This window comes from Cnephaeus nilssonii (genome assembly GCF_951640355.1).
Source record: "Cnephaeus nilssonii genome assembly, chromosome: 17".
NCBI lineage: Eukaryota > Metazoa > Chordata > Mammalia > Chiroptera > Vespertilionidae > Cnephaeus > Cnephaeus nilssonii.
The window spans coordinates 40,617,054-40,641,783 of record NC_137088.1 but is presented as its reverse complement, the minus strand read 5'-3'; the positions used below and the strand labels follow the sequence as shown (position 1 = coordinate 40,641,783).

The window sequence follows — 24,730 nt, the reverse complement described above, 5'->3', positions numbered from 1 at the left end:
AATGCCCACTGTCCACACCCGCCCCAGCTTCCTGGGCACTTTATACATGCAGAAGATGGACCCCAGGAAAAGAAATTAGCAAAGATTGGGGAGCTCAAAGCCAGGAGGACTTGGGGGGACCTGAGGTAAGACAATCAGATTGTCCTGAGGTCAGACAATCAGAGAGCCCTTCTCATCCACTTCTGAACAGTTGTTTTCCTAGTACACATTTCCCTTTTGCTCCTGCTGTCCTACTCAGACTATTGTTCTTAAAAGGAGCCTTCACCAACTACCCAGCTCCCCAGGCAGTCAGGAAAAGGAGGGAGATGAATGCTGGGGACAGGAGAGGTGCAGGTGAGTGTTGGGTTTATAGAAGGAGGGGAGGAAGGGACTCTGGCTGGGTGGGTGGCCCTGGGTCCTCCTTTGCCTAATGCCCTCACCTTGCTTGGGCACCTTCTCCTCTTCCTTCTTAGGCAGGGTCACGTAGGAGAATGTGTCGGGCTTGGAGGAGACAATTTGGTCAAAGTTGATCTTGTTCATGCTGCGCTCATAGTCTAGGTTCACTTCTTTGGATAGAGTGCTGAGGTGCTCCAGAACCCTGTCCATGGGGACCAAGAGAGGGGAGTCAGGGGGCTCCACACACCCTGTCACCCACCCTGGCATGGGCCTGAGGACATGGGTTTGGGGTTTCCTCTGGCATGGATGGATGCACCTCCCACCTAGACCCCTGGCCACTGACCTCATTACCCTTGTCAGCTGCCTCTTTCATGCCACTCCCATCCTCACATCAGTCCCTGACTCTGCAGTTTGCTTCTCACTTCTCAATGTTATCTAGTGCAGGCCACCCTCCCTGTCTAGTCCCCTCACCCCCACCCCTGCCCATTCTAATCCATTCCCTGTGCCCACCTAGTCCACCCCAGGCAGCCCCTGAGTTCGTAGAGGTACCAAGCTCTCACGTATCTTTGAGCCTCTGCACACGCTGTTCCCTCTGGCAGCCACACCTGATAGATCCAGATCCAACTCCACCTGACCAGCCTTGCTCTCCCTGGGGGTTTCTCTCCTGGGCATATTCGTCCTCTTTGGATGAAGGAAGGCCCCATTTATGCTCCCAAAGTGCTCCCCTGGCCATGACACTCTTGGTTCCCTCTGGTCAGTAAGCACAGGATGAGGAACAGTGTGTGCATGGGATATGTCCAGCTTATGGTCATTTCTGCAGAGCCTTGAACAGGGCCTTGTATTAAAGGGTTCCCAGCACGCAGGTGTTGAGTGCACACATAAAGAAATGAATGATTCAAAGACTAGAGGCACCGAACAGACTGCCTAACCTTAGAGGGAAGGCAAGGGAGGTTTGTTTGTTTGTTTGTTTGTTTGTTTGTTTGTTTGGGGGGGTAAAGAGATCAACCAAAGGACTTGTATGCATGCATATAAGAATAACCAAGGGACATAGACAGGGGGGTGAGGGGCTGTGCTGGGGGGCGGGAGCGGGTGGGGAGAGGTCAATGCGGGGAAAAAGGAGACTTATATAATACTTTCAACAGAATAAAAAAAAAACACACAAAAAAAGAATGAAAATATATCCATGGCTCAGAGCCCCATATCACAAGCAGGCAAGGCTCTGGCGGGAGGTGGCCCATGACATCCAGGAGCCCTCCTGTTGTCCAGGGACATCCTTCACCCAGTCCCTGGCCTGCAGCTCTCCTTCTGCACTTCTCTGCTGCCCAGTCCAGCAGACTCAGCTCAAGAGCTGCTTCCTCCAATGACCAATAACTGAGGCAAACACAAAAAATCAAGCCCCCTTGTCCTGTCTCCCTCAGGATAAATTCTGTGGTGACATTCATGCTTTAGAGTTCCCCATGGGATCAGAGGCTAGACTCGTCCTAAATCCACATCTTTGCCTCATTGCTTCCTCTACCATATCCTTCTCTCCCCTACAGATTTCTCCTGAGAGGACTTCATCAACAAATCAATCACTTACACAAAATCCCCGAATCAGACTTTGCTTCTAGGGACTCTGGCCTATGGCAGGACTTAATGGACCCTGAACCTGTGCTTCGGAAACTGCTGCTGCCATCCAGCCTGGAGATGAAGCCAGCATGCACTGGAGGCATGCTGAGCCCCCGCACACTGAGCCTGAGGCCGCCTGCATCAGATTACTTATTACAGCTAAAGTAGTGTACTAGAATATTTCCCTGATGTCTAAGCCAATCTGAGCCCAGCATCTTTATTATGTAAATGTTCTAAATAACCTAAAACTGAAGAAATGAGATTCTGGGCAACCAAGGTAACGGTGGCTACATCAATTCAACTCTCCCAGCACACTCTCAAAAACACATACATACATACATACATACATACATACATACATAGAAAAAAAGAAAAGCAAGAACAAATAACACCTTTAGCATAACTAGAATAGAGAGAATGCTCAAACTTTACATTATTTTGAAATAGAAAAATAAACATCAACTCCCAGTGAGCTGTTGCTCATATTCCTGCTGCAAGCCTTCCCGGAGAACAAGGGAAGACTGAGGAAAACTGTGAAAGAGGGAGTAGTGGTAGCCCTAAGATTGATCTGAAGTCCTGCCAGAAAGAGCAAGCCAATCCCACCTGCAGATATACTGAGCAAGAGTCCTGGCAAAGCATAAGGAAGAAACTGACATGCATGCATTCAACGTAGCTTCTCGGAAGGGCATGACTTATGAGGAGGAAGGTGACAGAAGAGAGGAGTCATTTGGAGATTGGAAGGTGACTGGGGAAAAAGTAAAAGTGAAAATTGGAGTCCTAAAAGATAAGAGAGAACAAAAAACCTTGGAGGACACACAATTCTTCTTAAAAACACACACACACACACACACACACACACACACACACACACACACACAGAGCCATCCATTAAAAACAGAAAGCTAGTTTGTTACACTAACAGCAGAGGGCAACCTTGAACTAGGAATCTTGTAAAACATCCCAAATCCATGGAGTAGGTGAAAGTGAAGTACATTTTTTAAGTTACTATAAGAAAAAGAGAGAGAAGACTTTAACTGATGAAAAGTCTCATGCACTCCTCAAAAAACAAAACAAAACAACAACAAAAAACACACACACAGACAGACAAAACAGGAGAAAACTAACACAACTCTTCAAACTGAACTAAACATCTTCAAACAAGTATTTGGGCACATGAACAAAACACCTTAAATCAGATTCAAAAACACAACACAGAAATAGGAAAATGGGAAGAAAAGATATTTGACTGAAAAGAAAATAAATGGAAGAAACAAAACTTTCTCAGGAAGGAAGGCTAAATTACAAAGTGCCCAAGAAAGAAGAGAGCCAAATAAATAAATGTAATCATAGAGTCAATAAGAAATGTAATAAAGTACATTGAAGAAAGGCAGGAATATAATGAAGAGAATAAAACTGATAAAGAGAAAGAACTAAAAGGGGTCAGAAAATGGTTGAATTAGAAATTGGCAAAGAAGCAGCAAGATAGAGAGGTAGAAAGGTAGATAGATAGATATAATGGAATCTCTGATGAAGAAAAAAACAAAACAAAAGAACAAAACTAATATTTAAAACTATAATTCAGGAGAAGGAGGAGGTGTGCAGTGGGTAGACAGCTGGAGAATTTGGGGTTGCTGAGCCATTCGTCCATACATACCAACAAACCTTGTCAAACTAGCCCCTATCTTCCTAGTTACTTCTTCACCAGGGACTCCCCACCCCCATCCTAAACCAACCCCTCTATCTCTCCATTCTTCACAAATCTATTGATTCTTTGTCTAAAAGGTATAAAAGCTTCCTGCTCTGGAAAATACACACACCTGTAATTCAAAAGAAACTTCCAGAAATAAAAGAATATCTGAATTTCTGTGTTTAAAAGGCCCATTGTGTACTTGGGAAAACTGACCCAGAATGATCAACTCTGATGCATACTTTAGTAAAATGATTGGGCTTTAAAAGATTAAAAAAATCCTCAAGGACTCCAAGCAAAATAATCAAACATATCCTTCAAAATAATCTACCATATCCTTCTACATGTCTACAAGTAGACATGGGATATGTCCAGCTTATGGTCATTTCTGCAGAGCCTTGAACAGGGCCTTGTATCAAAGGGTTCCCAGTACACAGGTGTTGAGTGCACACATAAAGAAATGAATGATCCAAAGACTAGAGGCACCGAACAGACTGCCAAACCTCAGAGGGAAGGCAAGGGAGGTTTGGGGGGAGGGGGGATGTAAGAGATCAACCAAAGAACATGCATGTTTAAAACTTGAAGGACAACCTGACTGAATATAAAATTCTTGGTTCACACTTTTATTCCAAGAGGGGTTTTTGTTTGTTTGTTTTCGATCCTCATTGGAAGACATTTCCTTCTATTTATTGATTTTTAGAGAGAGTGGAAGGGAAGTGGGGAGACATAGAGAGAGAAACATCTATGTGAGAGAGACACATGTTGCTTTTGAAAAGCCTGATACCAGTCCAATGCCCCGGACTGGTATCAGGCTTTTCAAAAGCAACATACAAAGGGACGGGGCATTGGACTGGTATCAGGCTTTTCAAAAGCAACATACAAAGCAAGGCAAGCATTAAAACAAAACAAACCCTAGCCAGTTTTGCTCAGTGGATAGAGCATCAGCCACGACTGAAGGGTCCCGGGTTCGGTTTTGGTCAGGGTGCATGCAGGTAACTGATGTGTCTCTCTCACATAGATGTTTCTCTATGTCTCCCCCCTTCCCTTCCACTCTCTCTAAAAATCAATAAATGGAAAGAAATATCTTCCAATGAGGATCAAAAACAAAACAAAACAAAAAAACCCTCTTGGAATAAAAGTGTGAACCAAGGATTTTATATTGAGTCAGGTTGTCCTTCAAGTTTTAAACATGCAAGAACTCTAGAACGCTATACCCTTGAGCTTTTATAAGAATACTAGAGGCCCGGTGCACAAAATTCATAAACGGGGGTGTGTGTGTCCCACATTACCCCAAAATATGGACCTTCGCATACTGAATGTTTTAAGCTGAAGGAATTTGAGAAAGAGCAGGAGCAGGAAGAACCCTCTGCCCTTGTCCTGAGGCAGGTCATTAGACTCTGTCATGAGAGGCGCTCTCCTACACCTTGGAGGAAAGGACAACCTTAGCTCTCAGGTGGCGCACTGCCAAGAGGAACTGAAGGAACAGGCCTTGCTAAGTTTTCCCAGTTTACTACCCTAGCTCAGCGGTCGGCAAACTGCAGCTCGCGAGCCACATGTGGCTCTTTGGCCCCTTGAGTGTGGCTCTTCCACAAAATACCACAGCCTGGGTGAGTCTATTTTGAAGAAGTGGCGTTAGAAGAAGTTTAAGTTTAAAAAATTAGGCTCTCAAAAGAAATTTCAATCGTTGTACTATTGATATTTGGCTCTGTTGACTAATGAGTTTGCCGACCACTGCCCTAGCTCATATCCTTCTGTCCTATCACATTTTCCCACAGCTTTCCACTCCTCACCAAGACTAGCATAAAAACACTTGGGCTTAACCTCTTCAAGTCTTCATTTCCTTATGGAGGGTCCCATGTCAACTAACTAAAACATATTAAATACATTTGTATGCTTTCCTCCTGTTAGTCTGTCCTTTATTACAGAGCCCCAGCAGAAAACCTAGAAAGGTGTAAGGAAAAAGGACTTTCTTCCTCCCCTATGAAATGATAGGGGAAACGTCAGGAAAGAAGACTAATATGCTTAATATATTTAATTGTAGACTTTAGGCTAACACAAAGATACAGATGAGAGTGAAAAAATACCATGTTAAAATATTCAGTAGAAAAGAGCAACTAAAAATGGAAGGAGAAAGAAGAATGAGATTGAGGATTGTTGCAGAGAAAATAGAAGAGAGTTAGAAATACCATTAAAAACTGACAAACTGGATATTAAAAGGTTAAGTAGGAAAGGAGGAGTTTACAGGAATTATAAAGAGGAGAAGAACAAAAGAATCCACTAAAATGAAGGTACAAACCTTCTTAAATACCAAAATGAATTTTAAAAGTACAAGAACAAAGAAAATACATCATGTAGAGAAACACAGCATCTATAATAATAAAAGGGTAATATGCTAATTAGACCAGACTTCCTTCTGGACATCCTTCCGGATGACATTCTGGACGAAGCCGGGGCTGCTAGCAAAGCCCGGGTCCCGGGTGCCAGAGGGAAGCTGGTGCCGGCAACCGGGGGAAGGAAGGCCTACTCTTGCACGAATTTTGTGCATCGGGCCTCTAGTAATAACTATAATCCTATCTAATAAAAGAGTAATATGAAAATTGACCATCACTACAACACACAAGATGGCTGCACCCATGTGGACACAATATGGCCACCACAAGATGGCCAGCAGGGAAGGGCAGTTGGGAGGGACCAGGCCTGCAAGGGAGGGCAGTTGGGGGTGATCAAGCCTGCAGGGGAGGGCAGTTAGGGGTGACCAGGTCTGCAGGGGAGGGCAGTTAGGGGTGACCAGGCCTACAGGGGAGGGCAGTTAGGGGTGACCAGGCCTGCAGAGGAGGGCAGTTAGGGGCAATCAGGCTGGCAGGGAAGCAGTTATGCATCAATCAAGCTGGCAGGGGAGTGCTTAGGGGGTGATCAGGCTGGCAGGCGGAAGCGGTTAGGGGCAATCAGGAAGGCAGGCAGGCGAGCAGTTGGGAGCCAGAGGTCCTGGATTGTGAGAGGGATGTCTGACTGCCCATTCAGGCCCGATCCCAGTAGGATCGGGCCTAAACGGGCAGTTGGACATCCCTCGAGGGGTTCCAGATTGGAGAGGGTGCAGGCTGGGCTGAGGGACACACCCTCCGGTGCACAAATTTCGTGCACTGGGCCTCTAGTATTAAATAATATGACATAATTGAGATTAAACATATCAGCTCTATCACTTATTACAAGAAAAAGATTTTTAATTTGACTCACAAAGACCCAATATGTTGATAACAAGACCTCTCTAAAACAGAAAGGCTAAAAATAGAAAGATGCATCAGGAAGATGGAAACAACAAAAAAAGCCAGATTATAATTCTGATATCAAACAAAGTAAAATTCAAGTTAAAAAGCATTAGAGCTTTTTTTCTGCTCTAGGCCCGAGTGGCTGCATTCGAAATGGGCAAGTTTATGAAACCCAGGAAGGTGGTGCTGGTCCTGGCTGGACGCTACTCCGGACGCAAAGCCATCATCGTAAAGAACATTGATGATGGCACCTCGGACCGCCCCTACAGCCATGCTCTAGTGGCTGGAATTGACCGCTACCCCCGAAAAGTGACAGCTGCCATGGGCAAGAAGAAAATTGCCAAGAGGTCAAAGATCAAGTCTTTTGTGAAAGTTTATAACTACAATCACCTCATGCCCACAAGGTACTCTGTGGACATCCCCTTGGACAAAACTGTTGTCAACAAGGACGTTTTCAGAGACCCTGCTCTAAAACGCAAGGCCCGACGGGAGGCCAAAGTCAAGTTTGAAGAGAGGTACAAGACTGGCAAGAACAAATGGTTCTTCCAGAAGCTGCGGTTTTAGATATTTTTTGTTTCTGTCATTAAAAAGCCATAAAAATAATAAATAAATAAATAAAAATTAAAAAAATAAAAAGCATTAGACCTGATAAAGGACACTTTTTAATGCTAAAAGCTGCAATTCATAATGATGATATAACATTTTCTCTCAGTGGACAAAAGTAAGTGAAGATATAGAAGACATAAATATGCCGAGCCGAAACCGGTTTGGCTCAGTGGATAGAGCATCAGCCTGTGGACTGGAAGGTCCCAGGTTAGATTCCGGTCAAGGGCATATACCTTGGTTGCGGGCACATCCCCAGTAGGGGGTGTGCAGGAGGCAGCTGGTTGATGTTTCTCTCTCATCGACGTTTCTAGCTCTCTATCCCTCTCCCTTCCTCCCTGTAAAAATCAATAAAATATATTTAAAAAATAAAAATAAAAATAAATAAATATGCCGAAACCGGTTTGGCTCAGTGGATAGAGTGTCAGCCTGCGGACTGAAAGGTCCCAGGTTTGAATCCGGTCCCTTGATTGGTTGTGGGCACATCCCCAGTGGGAGGCGTGCAGGAGGCAGCTGATCGATGTTTCTAGCTCTCTGTCCCTCTCCCTTCTTCTCTGTAAAAAATCAATAAAATATATTTTAAAAAGAAAAGAAGACATAAATAACATAGTAATCAATAAAGTAGATTTTATGGAATAATTTTATAGTGCATAAAATATATATTATATATTTTTATAAAATATATATTATGTATATTATATATAATACATATTATTAGAGTACAATACACCCTAATAATTGATATAATTTTATACCCTAATACTAGCACTATGCCCCTTCCCAAGTACAAATGGAATATTCACAAAAACTGATTATATATTAGGTCACAAAGAAAACATCAGCAAGTTTTATATAATAGAAATATTGTAGACCTAGCTGATTTGGCTCAGTGGATAGAGCATTGGCCTGCGGACTGAAGGGTCCCGTGTTCAATTCTGGTCAAGAGCACATGCCTGGGTTACGGGCTCGATCCCCAGTGGGGGGCATGCAGGAGGCAGCTGATCAATGATTCTCTTTCATGATTGATGTTTCTATCTCTCCTTCTCCCCTCCTCTCTGAAATCAATAAAAAGAAATAAAAAATAAAAAGAAATGCTTTCCCAGTAGCAATGAGCACATCTAATGCCCAGATCTTGGCTTTTAAATACCATTGCCCACTAAAAGGAACCAGGGCTCCTTAGAGAAATAGCTGATTTCGGGGCTAGGTCTGGGAAAGTACAAGATGAGTCCAGAACTTCTCGCTGTGCCATAAAGTAAAAACATGCTAAAAACAACAACAATAGGAACATATCAGAAGGACACTGGAATCACCTTGAGGAGGCTCCCACTGGCCAAATCTGGGACAATTTGAGCATCAAAATAAAAAAAATGGTAGTAATAGATTATAACCCTTTGAATAAAATAGGAACCCATGAGCCCATATTGATAATAAGAGATCTGGAAATGAACAAGAAATTATTTGGGTCCAAGAAGTCCATAGTGCCCTAGCTGGTTTGGATGATTGTATAGTGTCTGCCTGCAGACTGAAGGGTCCCGGGTTCAATTATGGTCAAGGGCACATGCACAGGTTGCGGGCTCGTTCCCCAGTAGGGAGTGTGCAGACGGCAGCCAATCAATGATTCTCTCTCATCATTGATGTTTCTATCTCTCATCTCTCTCTCCCTTCCTCTCTGAAATAAATAATATAAATATAAATATAAATATAAATATAAATATAAATATAAATATAAATATAAATATAAATATAAATATAAATATAAAGTGTGTGTGTGTGTATATATATATATGTATATATATATATATATATATATATATATATATATATGTATATATATATATATAAAAGTCCATAGTGCAGTGGGAGAGATAGCCCTAAACAGATAAGAATGAAGGGAGCACTACCCCTGGGCAGCACTAGGTCCCCACGGGAGGGCTTCCTGGAGGTGGCAATGTTTGGGCTTGGGGAAAGGTCTGGCAGGGACTCACGTGGGCCCTTTGCGCATCCGGGGCGTGCTCATGGCCCACTGCTTGATCTTGCTCATGCTCTGCTCATTGAGGAGCTGGTGGCCCTCGGAGGGCATGCAGTCCACATAGAGGTTGTACAGCAGCAGCGCCTCCGTGTTCTTGCGTAGGGCGTTGGCCTGGACCACCCGCTGCGTAAACACACGTGGGTCCTCAGCACAGAAGAGAAGCTGGATCCGTGGCACCCAGTATTGGCAGTTCATGAGGGGTGGCCTTCCTGAGGCCGGGGGAGGGGGGGGGGGAGAGAATACTCTGTCAGATCTCTGGGCTGGACACCAGGTTGCAGCCTGGCTCCGTGGCTGCTGCATGGTAGCCCAAGCAGGTGGTTCCCTTTTCTGACCCCCATCACATCTGTGAAATGGGTCTGATGACACTCCCTGCCCTGCCCACCTCTCGGGTTGTCTTGGATGGATGTGCAAGTGCTTTGCAAACTGTAAAGAGCTTTGCACAAACAAGGAACTATACAGGGGTGGCTGTTTAAGTGCCCATTCCTTGATGCCACACGAGGACAGACATCACCAATTGAGGGCCTCGGGCTCCTTCTCAGCATCATGCTGAAGGTGGCACATACCAAATAATGGCCATTTGCCCTTCCTGGGGTCTCGGAGTGATGGGCCCTCTGATCTCACTGGTCAGGGACAGACAGCCACAGGACAAACGGAGCAAGGGAGAATTCCAACCTGAGCTGGCTGTGCCCTAGGTGGGGGTTGGCTTCAGTCACGGGCCAGGCACAACCTGAGGTGGGGGTCCGCCTGGATCAGGGTCAGGGAGCTTGTACCTTCAGCAGTGACCCCTCCGTTCAGGATGGGCTGCCCCATCTCATCTCGCACCAAGCCATTCTCATCTGTCTTGTGCACCAGGTACAGCTTCTTCTCCTTGTCGTAGTCCAGGACACCAACACTGCACCATTCATACTTCAGCTCCCGACTTTTGGGGTCCTCTGAAATAGGATGGGAACCCACCAGTGTTCCCTGCACGGGGTGAGCAGGGGCCTCTGAGTGTGAGCAGCAGGGGCTGGAAACAAGTTCAGAGGTCACTAGTCTGGCCTCACTCACACCAGGAAGACCCCCTCTGGCCCCAGCAGAACGGGGGCCTTGCTTCCTCCCAGCTGAGCTGGACTCTGGAGAACCCGGGCAGCAGGAGGAGCCAGATGGAGCCTCTCAGCCCTTGTGCTCGGCATGTCCCCAAAGGGGCAGAGAGAGAGACAGGAAAGCCCCAGCAACAGACCCATAGAGGGTCTGGTTGTAAAGGTCATCATGTCTGAGCTAGACCCCTTTAAACAGACAAGTCCAGGGTGACTTATGCCCTTCCCATAGGCTGAGGAAGGGCAAGTGACCTGCACCCTCCCCACAGGCTGCCTGTGGCAGCTGAGCCCGAGCCCCTCAGATCAGGACAGCCTAAGGCAGAGTAGAAGCCTGCTGCCCTGTGATGTCCTCAAGGGGGCCTCAGGGCCTGTTGGGTCTGGATGGGCCTCCCTCCACGCCCCAGGCTGAAAGCCTGCTTCTCCGGCTCACCCCCTGCCACTGCACCCCACACATTTCTCTCCTGGATGCCTGACTCTTCCTGAGGCTTTGGAGCTTGCTCCTGCCTTGGCATTGGCTGTGCCCTCTGCCAACAGTCTTCACTCAAGTTACCTTATTGCTGGTTTGTTCCCTGCTCAAGTGGTTTCTCCCTGGGAGAAGCCTCTCTGCCTAAAATAGCGCCTTTGCCCCAGGCACTCTCTGAGCGCTTAGGTCATACAGTGCAGCATCCTCTCCGGTGCTGGTCAGCCTCCTCACACGAGCATCCGCGCCCCAAGGGCAGAAGTGACTGTTGTCCCACCTTGATTACAGCTGCATCCCTACACCTAGAATGGAATCTGGTACGTATAGTAGGTGCTCAATAACCTTGTACAGAAGTAAAGACAAGCATGGCACGGTGCCAGGTGGAGAAGGCCTCAATACATAGTGGCTTAAAACAAATGTGGGCAACAGAGTGGACTGAGGAAGGAAGGCTGGCGTTCCCAGGAAGCACTCCCCGGGGGCTGATGCTGGCTAGATGAGTACAGGAGGTTGCTGTGGAATACCTCACCGGCTGTGGTTCTGTTTGTGCTTTTTAAATATGTTTTTATTGACTTTAGAGAGAGAGAGAGGAAGAGAAAGCTAGAAACATCGATGAGGAAGAAATACTGATTGGCTGCCGCCTGCACACCCTCAGGGATTGAGCCCGAAACCCTGGCATATACCCTGACCAGGAATCACACTGGGGTCTCCTGATTCATGGGTCGACAATCAACCACTGAGCCACACGAGCCGGGCTTTGGCTCTATTTTTGTTTTCTCTTCCTTTCTTCGTAAGTTTCCTTTTTGAAAATGCTGACCTTGTTTTGGCTCAACTCAGAGGAAAAGACATCACCGAAGCCCCCACCGAAAGCGAGCGCTCTGGCAGAGACGCTCCCGGCCAGCCCTCCTCCAGCTTCAAGGCCAGGGCCCACGAGGGGTAGGAGCAGAAGCACTCCGGGAGGCTGCTACTTGGTGCATTTAAGGTTAATGCAGCCCCAAACCTTCTGGTTTATCACCAGGAATTGGCAATCTGGGAACAATTGAGTTAAATTATTTTTGTAATTAAGTAAAAAATAAAGGGAACATTCTAGCCTTCTTGTCTAGTTCAGAGAAATTGATTCCAGCATTAACCTGATTTTAAATTGAAACATAAAGTTAACAGCGTGCTCAATGGACTCACTGAGGGCCCCCAGGACGCTGAGCAGCCTAAAAACCAACATGGCTCTCGCACTCCTACCTGCACCTGGCCCCCTCCTTGCTCCATGGTGGCTGGTCCAGCCACTGGCAGGAAGCAGAGTGACCCTCAGCCTCACACACGGGCATGGCCACCTCCAAACTCCAACCACATGACCTAGACCTTCCAAGACACCTACACAGAGCCAGCCACACAGGCCGGGGTGGTGGCCGAGGAAGCTCACCCTGGCACTGTTCCCAACAGCAGCCAACTGGAGAGAGCCTCCCGGCCCCCAGGGCAGACCCAGCTCCCGAGGACATGCCAACATAGACAAGGCCAAGCAAACCTGGGCATCGGTGTGGGTATGTGGGGGGGGGGATGCGATAGTGGTTGCAAGTGTGTGTGTGTGTGTGTGTGTGGTAAAAATGTGCATGAGTGCGACTGCATGTTTGTGTGTGGAATGGTGCATGGGATAGCGTGCTTGTGAACGTGTGTGATTGTGTCTCTGAGAGTTTGCAAATGTGTGAGTGTGTGTGACAGTGTATGTATTATTCATGTAGAGGTGAAGGCTAACGGGCCACAATTTGAGCTGGAGCAATGGTGAGTTCTGGGTGGTGGGATGAAAGGGCTCAAACTGTGCCCCTATTCACATGTGTACATCTCTAACAGACGTATATTTTTTATTACCATTAAGTCAAAGTTGTTTTGTTTTTAACTCTAGACACCATCCAGCAGTCCCTTCCCCAGCCCTCCACTGATGTCATCCCTGGTCCCTGCATTTCTGGCCTTTGTGTAGCCATCCCCTTGGCCTGTATGCCAGCTGGGAGGTCTAAAAAGGTGGGGCCCTCACCTCCCAGGGCTTCCAGGTCCCAGGGCAGCCCAGGGACCCATGGCAGGGCTACTGCTGGGCCAGGATGGTACCATCCAGGGTCCTGCCCCCTCCCAGGCTGGCCCTGCTCACCGTGCCCCAGGACGTCATTGGTGGGCAGGAGGGCTTTTCCTGGGACTGGTCTCCTGACCTGAGAGCCTGGCTCCAAACCCATGTTGATCCACTCGCTGGGAGTCCGGCAGTCAAACTCCTCATTGTCAAACACCTGGAAGAAAGCAGCAGATGTCAGGAGAAGGCAGCTCAACCCACGGGGGCCTGAGTGGCTGGGCAGGCAGAGGATGGGGCACCTACGTAGGCTCCTCCAGGTGTAGGTGCTGCAGACTGGGGACCAGAAAGCTGAGCACCTCCTCTGCTGTTCACAGGGGCCCATGAGGGGCCCATGAGGGGCCCATGAGTTCTGTTTCTATGGAACCCTGGATCCTTGTCAAACTAAACCATCCTGAGGTTCAGGCAGAAGGGTACCTGGGCTCACAGGGGGATAGGGGCTCTCCCTCCTACTGCTCAGGACCATCTAGCTCAGGTCCAGGGCAAGAGGTGGCCCTTGGATTTTCCTGGGCACCCCACCAAGACTTGGAAATGATGGAGAGTCAGGGTTGTCAGGCCACCCTAGAAGGGCGATGTGCAACTGGATTCAGCTCTGCCTCCCCAAGAGACACTCAGGGCCATGGAGAGGAAGGATGGAGAGGCAGGTAAAAGCCAGGGCAGGTTATCTTCCCTCTTTCTTCTCCCTGGGCTCAGTTTCCCCATTGGTACCCCAAAGGGGCTGCAATGATGTCCTCCACTCCATCTCCTCATCTCAGTGAGCCTAGAACAGTGTGAGGGAGGCCTGTACATATTCCACAGTCCAGCTGGGCTGCTACTTGGTGTCTTGTGGGGGGGCGGCGGGGGGGGGGGGGGCGGCAGGAGCAGGCCTACAAGGCTGCCTAGGCTCCCAGGGAAGAAGTGGAGAATCAGCATCCCATGAGTCCTCGGGCCCCTCTGTCCCAGCCTGGGATGCTTGAGACTCCTAGGGGACTCCAATGATGCAGTTGCCATGTTTGACAAGTACTTGTGATTGCCATGGGGTCCCCTTTCTGGTTTGACCCCTCAACTAAGGTCCTGTACCCCAACCCCCTGACCACCAGCCCTCCGTGGAAGTTGGACTCACCTTCAGTGGGAGATAAATGGGGAAGAGCGGGTCGTTGCCCTGCTCGATAGTCTGGGGGTGGTAGGGGTCTGGGTGCCTGGGCATGAGCTTGTTGGAGTCGATGCCCTCATTGGCCAGCAATTTCGCAATGTCCAGGCTCAGGTACAGTCGCTTCCGCCTGGCGGAGGAAGACAAGGGAAATCTCATGATGGCTTGTGTGAACAAAATGAATGTCAGCAAAAGCCCATAGGATCGAGGTGGCAGGGATGTGGCCCAGGGACCCCTCCAGAGCCCTTTGCCCCTCTGAGACTCAGCAGGAAGCAGTGCAAGGACTGGAGCTGGTGTACTGGACTCCAACTGCCCTTCTGTCCTGCCTGCAGTTCTACCACGCTGACCCAAATGTCACCCTCCCCGATTCCACAGCAAGGAAAGCACTTTGTTCCCATTAAAAGACCAAAGGCCTAGAGGCTTTGATGTGAAAACTTGCACCCAGACTCATTTTAGTGACCTCTGTGGGAAGGGTCACTGAATTGCCCGCTGTCCCTCACCCCAAGTTGTGGGGACACAGCCTCCTAGAGGACAGGCCCTCCCACAGCCCACCAGCCATACCTCTCAATCTCAATCTTGCGGGGGCACTGGCCTGGCAGCACCAGGAAGGGCACCTGCACCTTGGGCTCATAGGCCTGCAGCGGGAAGTCGGCCTGGGTGAGCACCTCAGTGGTGGCGCCGATGCGCTCCTGCTTCAGGCGCTCCTCCAAGTCCTCAGGAAGCTCAAAGGTTCTGACTGCAGGTGGAGGAGGGGCAGGAGCTGCAGAGACTCAGGCTGGGGCTCAACGCCGCCCCCCTCCCGCCCCCAAGACAAAGCACTAGGCAGGCATGAGGCATACACACTACTTTGGGACATGGTGTGTATGTTAGCCTATGGCCGGGCAGTGGTGGGAGAAGCCAGACATGGTGCCAGGCACCCAAAGGAGTGCAAGCCTGAGGGACGAAGCCTCCCGAAGGTCTGCTCGGTCCTGCCCTCCTTGCCCAGAGCCAGCATGCTCCATCTTTCCCTTCCACACCGCCCACAACCCCGGCACCAGTGGCCTTTGCTCAGGCCAGATGCTGAACCAAACCTCCGGTGAGGACTACAACTAGACAGGAAGGCAAAGTGATAGCTCCCTGCACATTTGGGATGGGTTCCTGCTATCCCTACCCTAGAACCCTTTCCCCCCTCCCCCCGCCCAAAGGATATCAGTCTGAAATCCATCCACTCCCTGGGACCATTTTAAACTCAGGGCAACCTGGTGGCCATAGAGCTGAGGCACCACCACCTGGGCCCTGGGCACCTTCAAGTCACAAAATGGACACCTCTCCTTAGACACCCAGCCAGACAGAGGCGTTCGTGCCATGTCTGGGGGGAGCTGGTAGACAGAGACTTATTGGTAGGGTGACCATTCCAGCTTCCTGGTGCTGAGGTGTTGCTCAGGGTTTGGGCTGTTACGTGGAAAATTCCAGGAAAACTGAGACCATGGAGCTGGGAAATGAGGCGTGGGAAGATGCTTCAGAGACTCAGGGGCTGGAGGGGCTCAGGACAGCTCAGTGATGGTCCCCCTCCATCTCCTGGGGCCCTCTGACTCTCCTTGGGCCTCACCCTCTCTCTGGGGCCCCACAGAAGCCTCCAGGGGCTCAGCTGAGCCCATTCTTTCACCAAAACTGCCAAGTGCTCGGGGAACCTCGCAGCACAAGGTCTGGCCAAGAAGGCAGTTTTCAGACCCCTGGTCACCTGCTCTTGAGCCTGTGGGTCCATGACACCATTCCACTGCCAGAACATGGGCTCCTGGGCCTGCCCTGAGTCTCAGGGCCAAGACGGAGCCAGGGCGAGGAAGCAAAGCCTGGCCTCTGGCCCCTGCTGCCTCGACGAGCCTGCTGGCAGCACAGTGGACTTCTGCTGCTGGCTGCCCAGAACCCTGACTGCCTTTCAGCAGAGCTGCTGACCACCCCACCTTCCCCACCGTGGATGGTGGCAGCACCATTCCCAGCACCCTCACAGCTCTCACATCTGTGGTTTGTAACCGTTTTCTGGGCCACATGTACTTGTGAGACTGTTGAACACAACAGGCTGGATCCTCAGGTCACAGAATGCACACACATGTGATGTTCCCTCTGCCACTTTGGAGTTCACAGGCGCCATGAGACCCGTGGTCCTGGCAGGATTCATCTGGGTGGTGCCAACGAAGAGCCAGGCCTCTGCTGGGCTTGGAGAGCTGGGGCAGACAGCTAGGGCCGTGGGACAGCTGTGCCTGATGAAGGGCTGTCCTGTCTGCCAGCACGTGGGAGGGCCCCACCTAGCTCCTCACTGCCACTCGGGGCCCCACCCTGCTCGCTGCCTCTCCTGGAACCACCCTTTCCTTCCCTCCACCACTGGGACTGCCCACTTCCTGCAGACCCCTCCTGGTCCTTACCAGACTCATCACAGACACAGGACAGAGTCCTTATGCCCTCTTTCAGCAAACAGCGCCTGCGCACCGTCCTGTGCCAGGCTCTGTTCGAGGTGCTGAGGCCCTAGCGGGGAACAGCTCAGACACGGCCCTGGCCTTCTCCAAGCCCCGTCCCAGGGGAGGCAGAAAAGGCACATGTAAATGCCCTACCATCCCCAGCTGGGAGGAGGGAACGGGAGCCGGGCCCTCAGCACCCCATGCCCTCCACCCGGTACCCTTGTCACAGCTCTGAGAGAGTGTGATAAAGCAGCTGTGGCTCACTCAGCACTCCGTTCAGTGAGCAGGGCCCTTGCAAAGCACCTTGTCCCTTGTTATCCCCATTTTACATTCGAGGAGACCTTCAGCCAGGGTCTCCCTGAAGCTAGAGGCCCTGCTTCTAACCTTACCCGCCCACCCAGCCCTCCAGGGCACTGACCTTTTGGGGTGAACTTGTCAAGGTCGGCCTGCCGTAAGAGGTTCTGGTTCATGCGAGGGCCACAGCATACTTCCTAGAAGCAAACCGCAGAACCCCAAGGGGGCATAAACATCCCGGGGACAGTTAGGACCTGGGAGGGACCCCAAGGCCAGGTGTCTTCCTGGAGTCCACTGGAGAGCACCACAGGGGAATGGGGGTAGGGCAGAACCTGAGAGTTTGTACAATTCCCCATTCGCAGCTGCAGTGGGCCCTACCCCTTCTGGTCTGGCACTCCTCCCTCCGAGAGCGCTCCTGGTGTAGGTCCTGGAACTGAGCCGCAAGGCAGAGGTGCTGCAAGGCCAGCAGGGTCTCTGTGTGGACCTCCCATCTCCAGGCAGACTGGGTATCAGTGGGTCCTTGTCCTATCTCTCTTGGCCCCTCCCCTGCCTAAAACCTTCCTAACACTGGTGCCTGAATGGCTCAGTGAACCCCCCCTCTGTCCTCTCCCTGCCCCAAGCCTCTATGTCTTCTCTCACAGTGTACTTTCCTCCACATGAGCCATGAGCTCTGTCAGGGACCCTAAGCCTTTGTACCTTCTGTACCTTCTGCCTGGGAACTGCACCCCCCCCCCTCCACACACACACACACACTCCACCAGACATCTTATCTCTTAGATCTCAGCAGTATGCAACCTCATACAAGGACCCCTCCCAAACCAGAGCTGGGGAGTCGTAACTTCTCCACCAAAGCCATTGCCCCATGACAATAGAGACATTATCTCTCATCTGTACTATATCCAGTGCTCAGTCCAGGGCCTGTCACACAGCAGGTTGTTGAATGAGTATATATAGGTGGACAGATGGATAGTCAGGAGGACGGAAGGAAGGGTGGATGAGTGGGTGGGTGGATGAATGGACAAATTAATAGATGGATGGGTCGATAGGTGGATGGATAAGTGAACAAATGAACTGATGGGTGGGTGGATGGGTGGATGGATAGATGGAAGGAAGGAAAGAAGGATGAGCAAATGGAACTCATAAGGAGGGCTCAGGCTTGGTAGGAGATGGCTGCCACACTCACCCCAAGTTCATCCAAGGATCCAGGGCTGAGGACGTCAGAGTAGAATCCACGCTGTTTCATCAGTGGGTACTGCTTACCAGAGCTCGTCAGGGGCAATTTCTGGAGCTGCTCCAAATCTGGGAGTGTGGGCGGGACTACAGGCCAGGGTGTACCTGGGGACTGGAGCTCAGGGCTTGGAGGCTTCTCCGACCCAGAATCTGATCCCAGAACAGTCTTTCTCAGGTTCTGCTCTAGGCTGGCAGGCGACTTCCTCACAGTATACTTTGGGGCCTCAGCAATATTGCATTTCTTAGGGCTACTTCCTGGGCAGTAGCCTTCTTTCTTAGCCGGTTCCATGCTGCTTCTCGGGGCAATGTCCCAGCCAGAGCTCCTAGGAGAAGATACTGGCATCACTGGGCCTGGCTAGCCTCTGCTCAGTCCCCAGGGACACCATCATACAGGATGCCTGTTTGCCACCCAATACAGTCCCAGCCTTCCATGCACGGATAAGAGAAGAGGAAGCGCTGAGGAAAGGTGGTCTCTGCCTAGTCTGGACCGGCACACAGAGCAGGGAGGGTCCCACCGGGAGCCAGGGCATTCCCTGCAGGTTGCCTGTGAGAAATGAGCCCCCGAGTCAGGGCTGAGTAAGAGAGTCTGGGAAGCTCTGCAAATGCCCCCACCCCGATGCACCCTCCTGCACTTGCTCACCCCTCTCCCCCGTGTTAGAGAGCGAGGCCTGGTTTCTCACAAGGGGAGACAGAGGGCGGCCCAGAGCTCACTCACGCAAAGAAGGGCCCTGTTTGGTTTTCCCTAAAATGACTCACCCACTGGCAGCCCTGGTGCCCTCAGTCCGGCCCTGCTGGATGCCCTGCCTCCCCAACCCATGCCTACCCTCCCAACCATATCCCAGGATCCAGAAGACAAAATGGCCTCCACAGAGGGACACGATTCTCCACCATCCACAGATCCCACTGCCAGAAACTTCGCTCAGGGTCAGCCAGTTTAGGAAACACAGCCCGCCCCCCTCCCCCATCTCCCTCAAAGGGAGCAACAGATGTGCCACTGGGTTGCACGATCAACCACCACCCTAAGGTCAAGGGTGAGCAGAATTTTCATTGTTGGGTGAACAAGCCCTTGGCCACCTCAAAATGCACCAGAGTGACCTCCTTGGTCAGGGGAGCATTGTGAGAAATTGGACAAAGGTATGGGAGAGAAGAAGTTTCTATATAATACCCATGCAAAAATAAAATGAATGAGTTTACAATTATCTAAAAAATGTCAATAAAGCCCTAACTGGTTTTGCTCAGTGGATAGAGAGGATTGAAGGGTCCCAGGTTCAATTCCGGTCAAGGGCATGTACCTTGGTTGCGGGCACATCCCCAGTAGGGGTTGTGCAGGAGGCAGCTGATCAATGTTTCTCTCTCATTGATGTTTCTAACTCTCTATCCCTCTCCCTTCCTCTCTGTAAAAAACCAATAAAATATATATATATTTTTAAATGTCAATTAAAAAAGTGGAATCCTACCTAATAAAATGGTAATATGTAAATTACCATCACTCTGCTACGCCCACAATTGGGCCAGAGGGAGGCGCAGGGGGCGGGACTCGGGGTGGCCGGGGTAGCCGATTGGGCCAGCAGGACGCTGAGCTCGCGTCACCAGTGGCGGTGCAAGCTCAGCATCTGCGCCATGGCTGTGCTGCGGAACAGAAGGGGCCTCTGGGGCAGCGAGCTCACGTCCAGCCGCGGACCATCAAAAGCGGGGGAGCTGGGTGCCTGTCTGCTCCGGCACCAGGCCTTTCAGAAGGCTCCGCCGAGCCGGAGGCTTCTGAAAGGCCTGGTGCACCAGCGGACAGGTACCCAGCTCCCCCGCGATCGAAAGCGAAAGCGTGTAGGGGACCCTACACGTGCATGATTCAATCATGCACTGGGCCTCTAGTATCTTAATAAAAGGACACAAGGCCCTGGTCCAAGTAATACCCTCTCCCCCTTCCCCATTCCATTTCCCACCCTATGTATGCTGGGAGGAGGCTGAATTTGCAATACAGGTCACTCTTTTGACTAGGTGTTCCATGCTCCGTCATCTCTATTTTAACCACTGTAGGGACTGGCTCATGCAGGCCTCCTGTTGGATCATGGCAGGGGAATCTTGCCTGGACTGACCTGAAAAGCAGGTAGGCAGTCGGGGCCGTCTGGTGCAAGCTCCCCAGCAATGCTGAAGCAGCCTGCAGTTGCTGAGTCCATTGTAGGAAGGGGATGGTGAGTTGGCAAGACAACTGGAGGGACTGTGAAGAGCAGATGGAGCTCTGGCAGGAAGTCCCAGACTCAGCCCAAAGGCTGACTAGCTTCTATCCAGTTAAGCATGCTGGGGTTACCAGAACTCTGCTCCCTGAATCCCACTCCTGGTGGCCAGCTGCCTCCCAGAACAGGTGCTGAAAACAATGTTAAGTCTGGTCCACCTGTCTAACAGTCACCAGGATGCTCTTCCTAGAGCAGTGATGGGCAACCTTTTGAGCTTGGTGTGTCAAACTTTGCCAAAAAACTGAGCATGACTCGGGTAGTGTGTCACTTTGAGGAAAAAACTAACTCCAAGACTCTAGTCGCAAATGTTTCATCCTCAGGAGCAGCAAATGTTTCATCCTCGGCATGTGGTCGCGTGTCATCAGAAATGGCTACGCGTGTCAGTGCTGACACGCGTGTCATAGGTTCGCCATCACTGTCCTAGAGCATCCTGAAGGACAGAGGTCCCACTGGAGATCAGCCCCATCACAGCTGCAAACCTACAGATGGCCGTCTCATCCTTGAACAGAATCAACACATAGAGCAGACCTTGGAGAGGCGAAGGTCCCAGTTCCACCGGAAAGCATTCCCTTCCCTGGTTTCACCAGCTCCCAAATAGGCTTGAATATGCTCGGCTGCTTCACTGGTATACACTGAATGGCCAAATTATTATGATCTCTGAATGCATATGCAAATTGTCCCCTCAACCAGGAGTTCGACCAGCAGGCAGGCCGGCCAACCGCCCATGTCCCCTCTCCCTGGCCAGGATTGCCGGATCCCACCCATGCACGAATTCATGCACCGGGCCTCTAATACACACACACACACACACACACACACACACACACACACACACACACACAAGAGATTCGTGCAATAGGCCTTCCTTCCCTTGGCTTCCAGCACCAGTTTTCCTCCGGCACCCGGGACCCAGGCCTTCACTCCGGCCAGAGACTGCCATCTTCATCTTCGCTGCAGACTCTGGCCAGAGTGTGCCATCTTGTCTTTGCTGCAGACTCTGGCCGGCCAGAGTATGCCATCTTCGCTGCAGACTGCTGTCTTCCTCTTCGCTGCAGACTCCAGAGTCTGCAGTCTTGTCTTCGCTGAGGCACTCTGCTCCGGTATAACCCTTCGCCCCCCCCACCCTCCCTCTCATAGCAGGCATCCTGGCCTGCCTGGCCACTCCGCACCTGGAGCAGCTGGGTGGCCACCATCTTTGGCCTTCTAATTTGCATACTCACTCTGATTGGCTGTGGGCGTAGCAGTACGGTCAACTTACATGTTTGTCTATTATTAGGTAAGATATATATATATATATATATGTATATATATATATATACACACACATACACATACATACATACACATACACATACATACATACACTGAGTGGCCAGATTATTATGCGTTCAGAGATCTTAATAATCTGGCCACTCAGTGTATTATAAGGACTGATGGAGAGAGATGCAGAAATGTCCAGGAAACCAGTGTTGCTGAGGGCAAAAGGAGTCTGTGACTGGGGGATTTGCTGCCTCTGTGAGCCATTTCCCTCTGAACAGGTTGACAGTGGGAGCACCCATCCAGGCATGTCCCAATAAGGAAGATGGAAAAGTGAGCTGCAAACTCGGGAGTCCTGTTTCCTGTCAACCCTTCACAAAGATCAATAGCTCCCTTCCAGTCCCACCCATCCCAGCAGTGTGCACAGGGCCTGTGACAGACAGACAAACAGACTTCTCTCTTCTGTCACAGCCCATGGGTGATGGCAGCAGCTGCATGGGAATGAGTGTGGCTGGCAAGAGGGAGAGGACATGGCTCCCAGCAAAACCTCTGCTGGGCACTCTCCTTCATTTGTGTGAGGGAACTGGCCAGTAAGATGCCAGTATTGGAGACGATGAATGCTATTAAGGGGTCTAAATGTAGTTCATGTGTCATCTCTTTAAACCTCTGAGGTGGGAACTGAGACCATCTTCATTTCTCAGAGGTGGGAAAAACAAGGATCAGAGAGGTTAAGTGACCTATGCAAGGTCACACAGCCAGCAAGAAGCATAGTTAGAATTTGAACCCAATTTATTCTTTCTCCCTTGTCAGATCACCTGGGAGCTCTCTTGGCTTGAGCTGGAGGAAGTTTCAGGTTAGATCAGTGATGGTGAACCTATGACATGCGTGTCAGCACTGACACGCGTAGCCACTTCTGATGACACGCGGCCGCATGCCGAGGATGAAACATTTGCTGCTCCTGAGGATGAAACATTTGCGACTAGAGTCTTGGAGTTAGTTTTTTCCTCAAAGTGACACACTACCCAAGTTATGCTCAGTTTTTTGGCGAAGTTTGACACACCAAGCTCAAAAGGTTGCCCATCACTGGGTTAGATTCACAGACATTCAACCCCATGTGACCCAACAACCTGGCAGGTACTGGGCTGAATGGACAAGGATGAAAAGTGTATTTGATCTTCACAACAGGTACTATTTTTATCACAAATCCACAAACAAGGAAACTAAGGTCTAGAGAAGTCTAGAAACTTGCAAAGGACACGCAGCCAAGAACTGGCAGAACCAGAATGGAAACTGAGGTCTTCACCTCTGGCTGACCCAAACGTCCATGTCCCTAGTACCATAACAGTGGTTCTCAAACTGGGTACCAAGGAACCCTGAGGTTTTGCTAAGTGAGAACCTGTGGGGAGGTGAGCCTAAGCAGGGGGGCTTCTAAGCCACCCACCCTGATTCAACAAGGACCCTGTGCCTTTGTGTTTCACGTACTAGAGTTCTGTGTAAGATCTCACTTGACAAATGGATCTGTGGCGTAAGGGTTTTGGGAAGTATCTGTCCTTGCCGGCTACCTGGCAAACAATACTGTGGGTGCTAATAACCCCCACGGGCTGGGGTTCTCTCCTTTTCGGAGCACTCACCTGATGTGACCCCCTCTGTGTTCCCACCTGAATGAGGCTCCTCCCACCAGTGAACATCTCCCTTATTATATGTAAACACCTGACTCACTGGCCTGCTGAGCATGAGGGCTGCAATTAGAGGAATTTTCTAGTAACATTGATCTTTAGAACCTTGGTACCTAGCAGGGGACTGACACAGGCTTTGCACACACAGGGTAGGTGCCTAAAGTGTTTGTGGAAGGAAGGGAGGGAGGGAAAGAGGGAGGGAAGGAGGGAGGGAGGGAGGAAAGAGAGGAAAGAAATGGAGGCTGTTGATTTCTGTAGCAACTTGTGAGACAGGTGCCTCAGTTCTGTGCCAATTTCTAGATGGGGACACCAAGGACTAAGGAGACGATGTGGTAGCTATCAGGGAGGGCGACTGCGTGGCTGACGAGGGCCAGAATCTCGGCCCCTTCTCTTCTTGGGGCTCCCACAGGAGGTGGGGGTCCAGGAGCAGAGTCCCTCAAACCGCGCGCTCTGGTAAACACAGGACTTATCTGCAAAGTTGTTTAAAAATGCGCCCATTTGCCCGGCCTGCGTGCCTCAGTGGTCGACCCTCGACCTATGAACCAGGAAGTCACCTTAATTCCCGGTCAGGGCACATGCCCAGGTTTCGGACTTGGTCCCCAGTGTGGGGTGATTCTCTTCCATCACTGATGCTTCTCTCTCTCTCTCCCTCTCTAAAAATCAGTAAAAAATACATATATTTTAAAATGCGCCACTCCTTTCCCACTTGCTTAGGCTCAGACACGACGCTCAGACTCATGGGCAGGGATGCGGCCCCTGGGACGGGAGAGCGGCCTCCTTCCTGTCCTCGGACCTCTGCGCCTGACTGGGACCCCCTGCCCGCGCTCGCCCCGCCGAGCCTCCATCCCACCGACCTACCGACCTTCCGACCTACCGGCTGCACAGCGCAACGTCGTGTCTTGCCGCCGGTCTCTAGGGAGGTTGGCTGGGCCGGTTGCTAAGGGGCGGGACCATCGGGCTCTGTGGGGCCGGAGCTTCCGTCGGAACCTCCCCAAGTCTGCACCCGCTTCCCCCCCCCCACACTCGGCACTTGGTTCCTCCCGCCTCCCTCGGAGTTTCCCCTCCCGCCGGGCCACCGTGGAGCCGCGGGCCAGGGTCAGCCCTCTGGGGTCTCACATCCAGGCCCTGCAATCCCTCTCCCCTCCCAGACTCTTCCACAGTGAGCGACAGTACAGCCAAGTGCATTGTGAGAACTTTGAATCCCGTTGTTGTTGTTTTTAAGCTGTGTAAATAATTTGGGGAGAATAATAGGGGACATTTACGAATTGGACGT

General features: G+C 50.6%; 2 protein-coding genes across 2 annotated transcripts in view; one reads left to right on the top strand and one right to left on the bottom strand.

Annotated features, from left to right (window-relative positions):
• DNAH1 (dynein axonemal heavy chain 1) overlaps nucleotides 1-24,352 on the bottom strand; it is a 74,092-nt gene extending 49,740 nt beyond the window's left edge. The window contains exons 1-10 of the mRNA XM_079795393.1: nucleotides 24,320-24,352; nucleotides 24,012-24,110; nucleotides 18,247-18,616; nucleotides 17,188-17,260; nucleotides 14,899-15,073; nucleotides 14,311-14,467; nucleotides 13,236-13,368; nucleotides 10,339-10,500; nucleotides 9,525-9,777; nucleotides 420-577 (exon numbers count right to left, since the gene is read on the bottom strand). Of these exons, the coding sequence (XP_079651519.1) occupies nucleotides 420-577; nucleotides 9,525-9,777; nucleotides 10,339-10,500; nucleotides 13,236-13,368; nucleotides 14,311-14,467; nucleotides 14,899-15,073; nucleotides 17,188-17,260; nucleotides 18,247-18,616; nucleotides 24,012-24,034 (1,504 nt within the window). The 5' untranslated portion in view covers nucleotides 24,035-24,110; nucleotides 24,320-24,352. The remainder of the gene's footprint in view (nucleotides 1-419; nucleotides 578-9,524; nucleotides 9,778-10,338; nucleotides 10,501-13,235; nucleotides 13,369-14,310; nucleotides 14,468-14,898; nucleotides 15,074-17,187; nucleotides 17,261-18,246; nucleotides 18,617-24,011; nucleotides 24,111-24,319) is intronic.
• LOC307113591 (large ribosomal subunit protein eL27-like) lies at nucleotides 6,979-7,530 on the top strand. Its single transcript, XM_079795392.1, has one exon. The coding sequence runs from the start codon at nucleotides 7,090-7,092 to the stop codon at nucleotides 7,498-7,500; it is 411 nt and encodes a 136-aa protein (XP_079651518.1). The 5' UTR covers nucleotides 6,979-7,089; the 3' UTR covers nucleotides 7,501-7,530.
• Nucleotides 24,353-24,730: the final 378 nt, after the last annotated feature.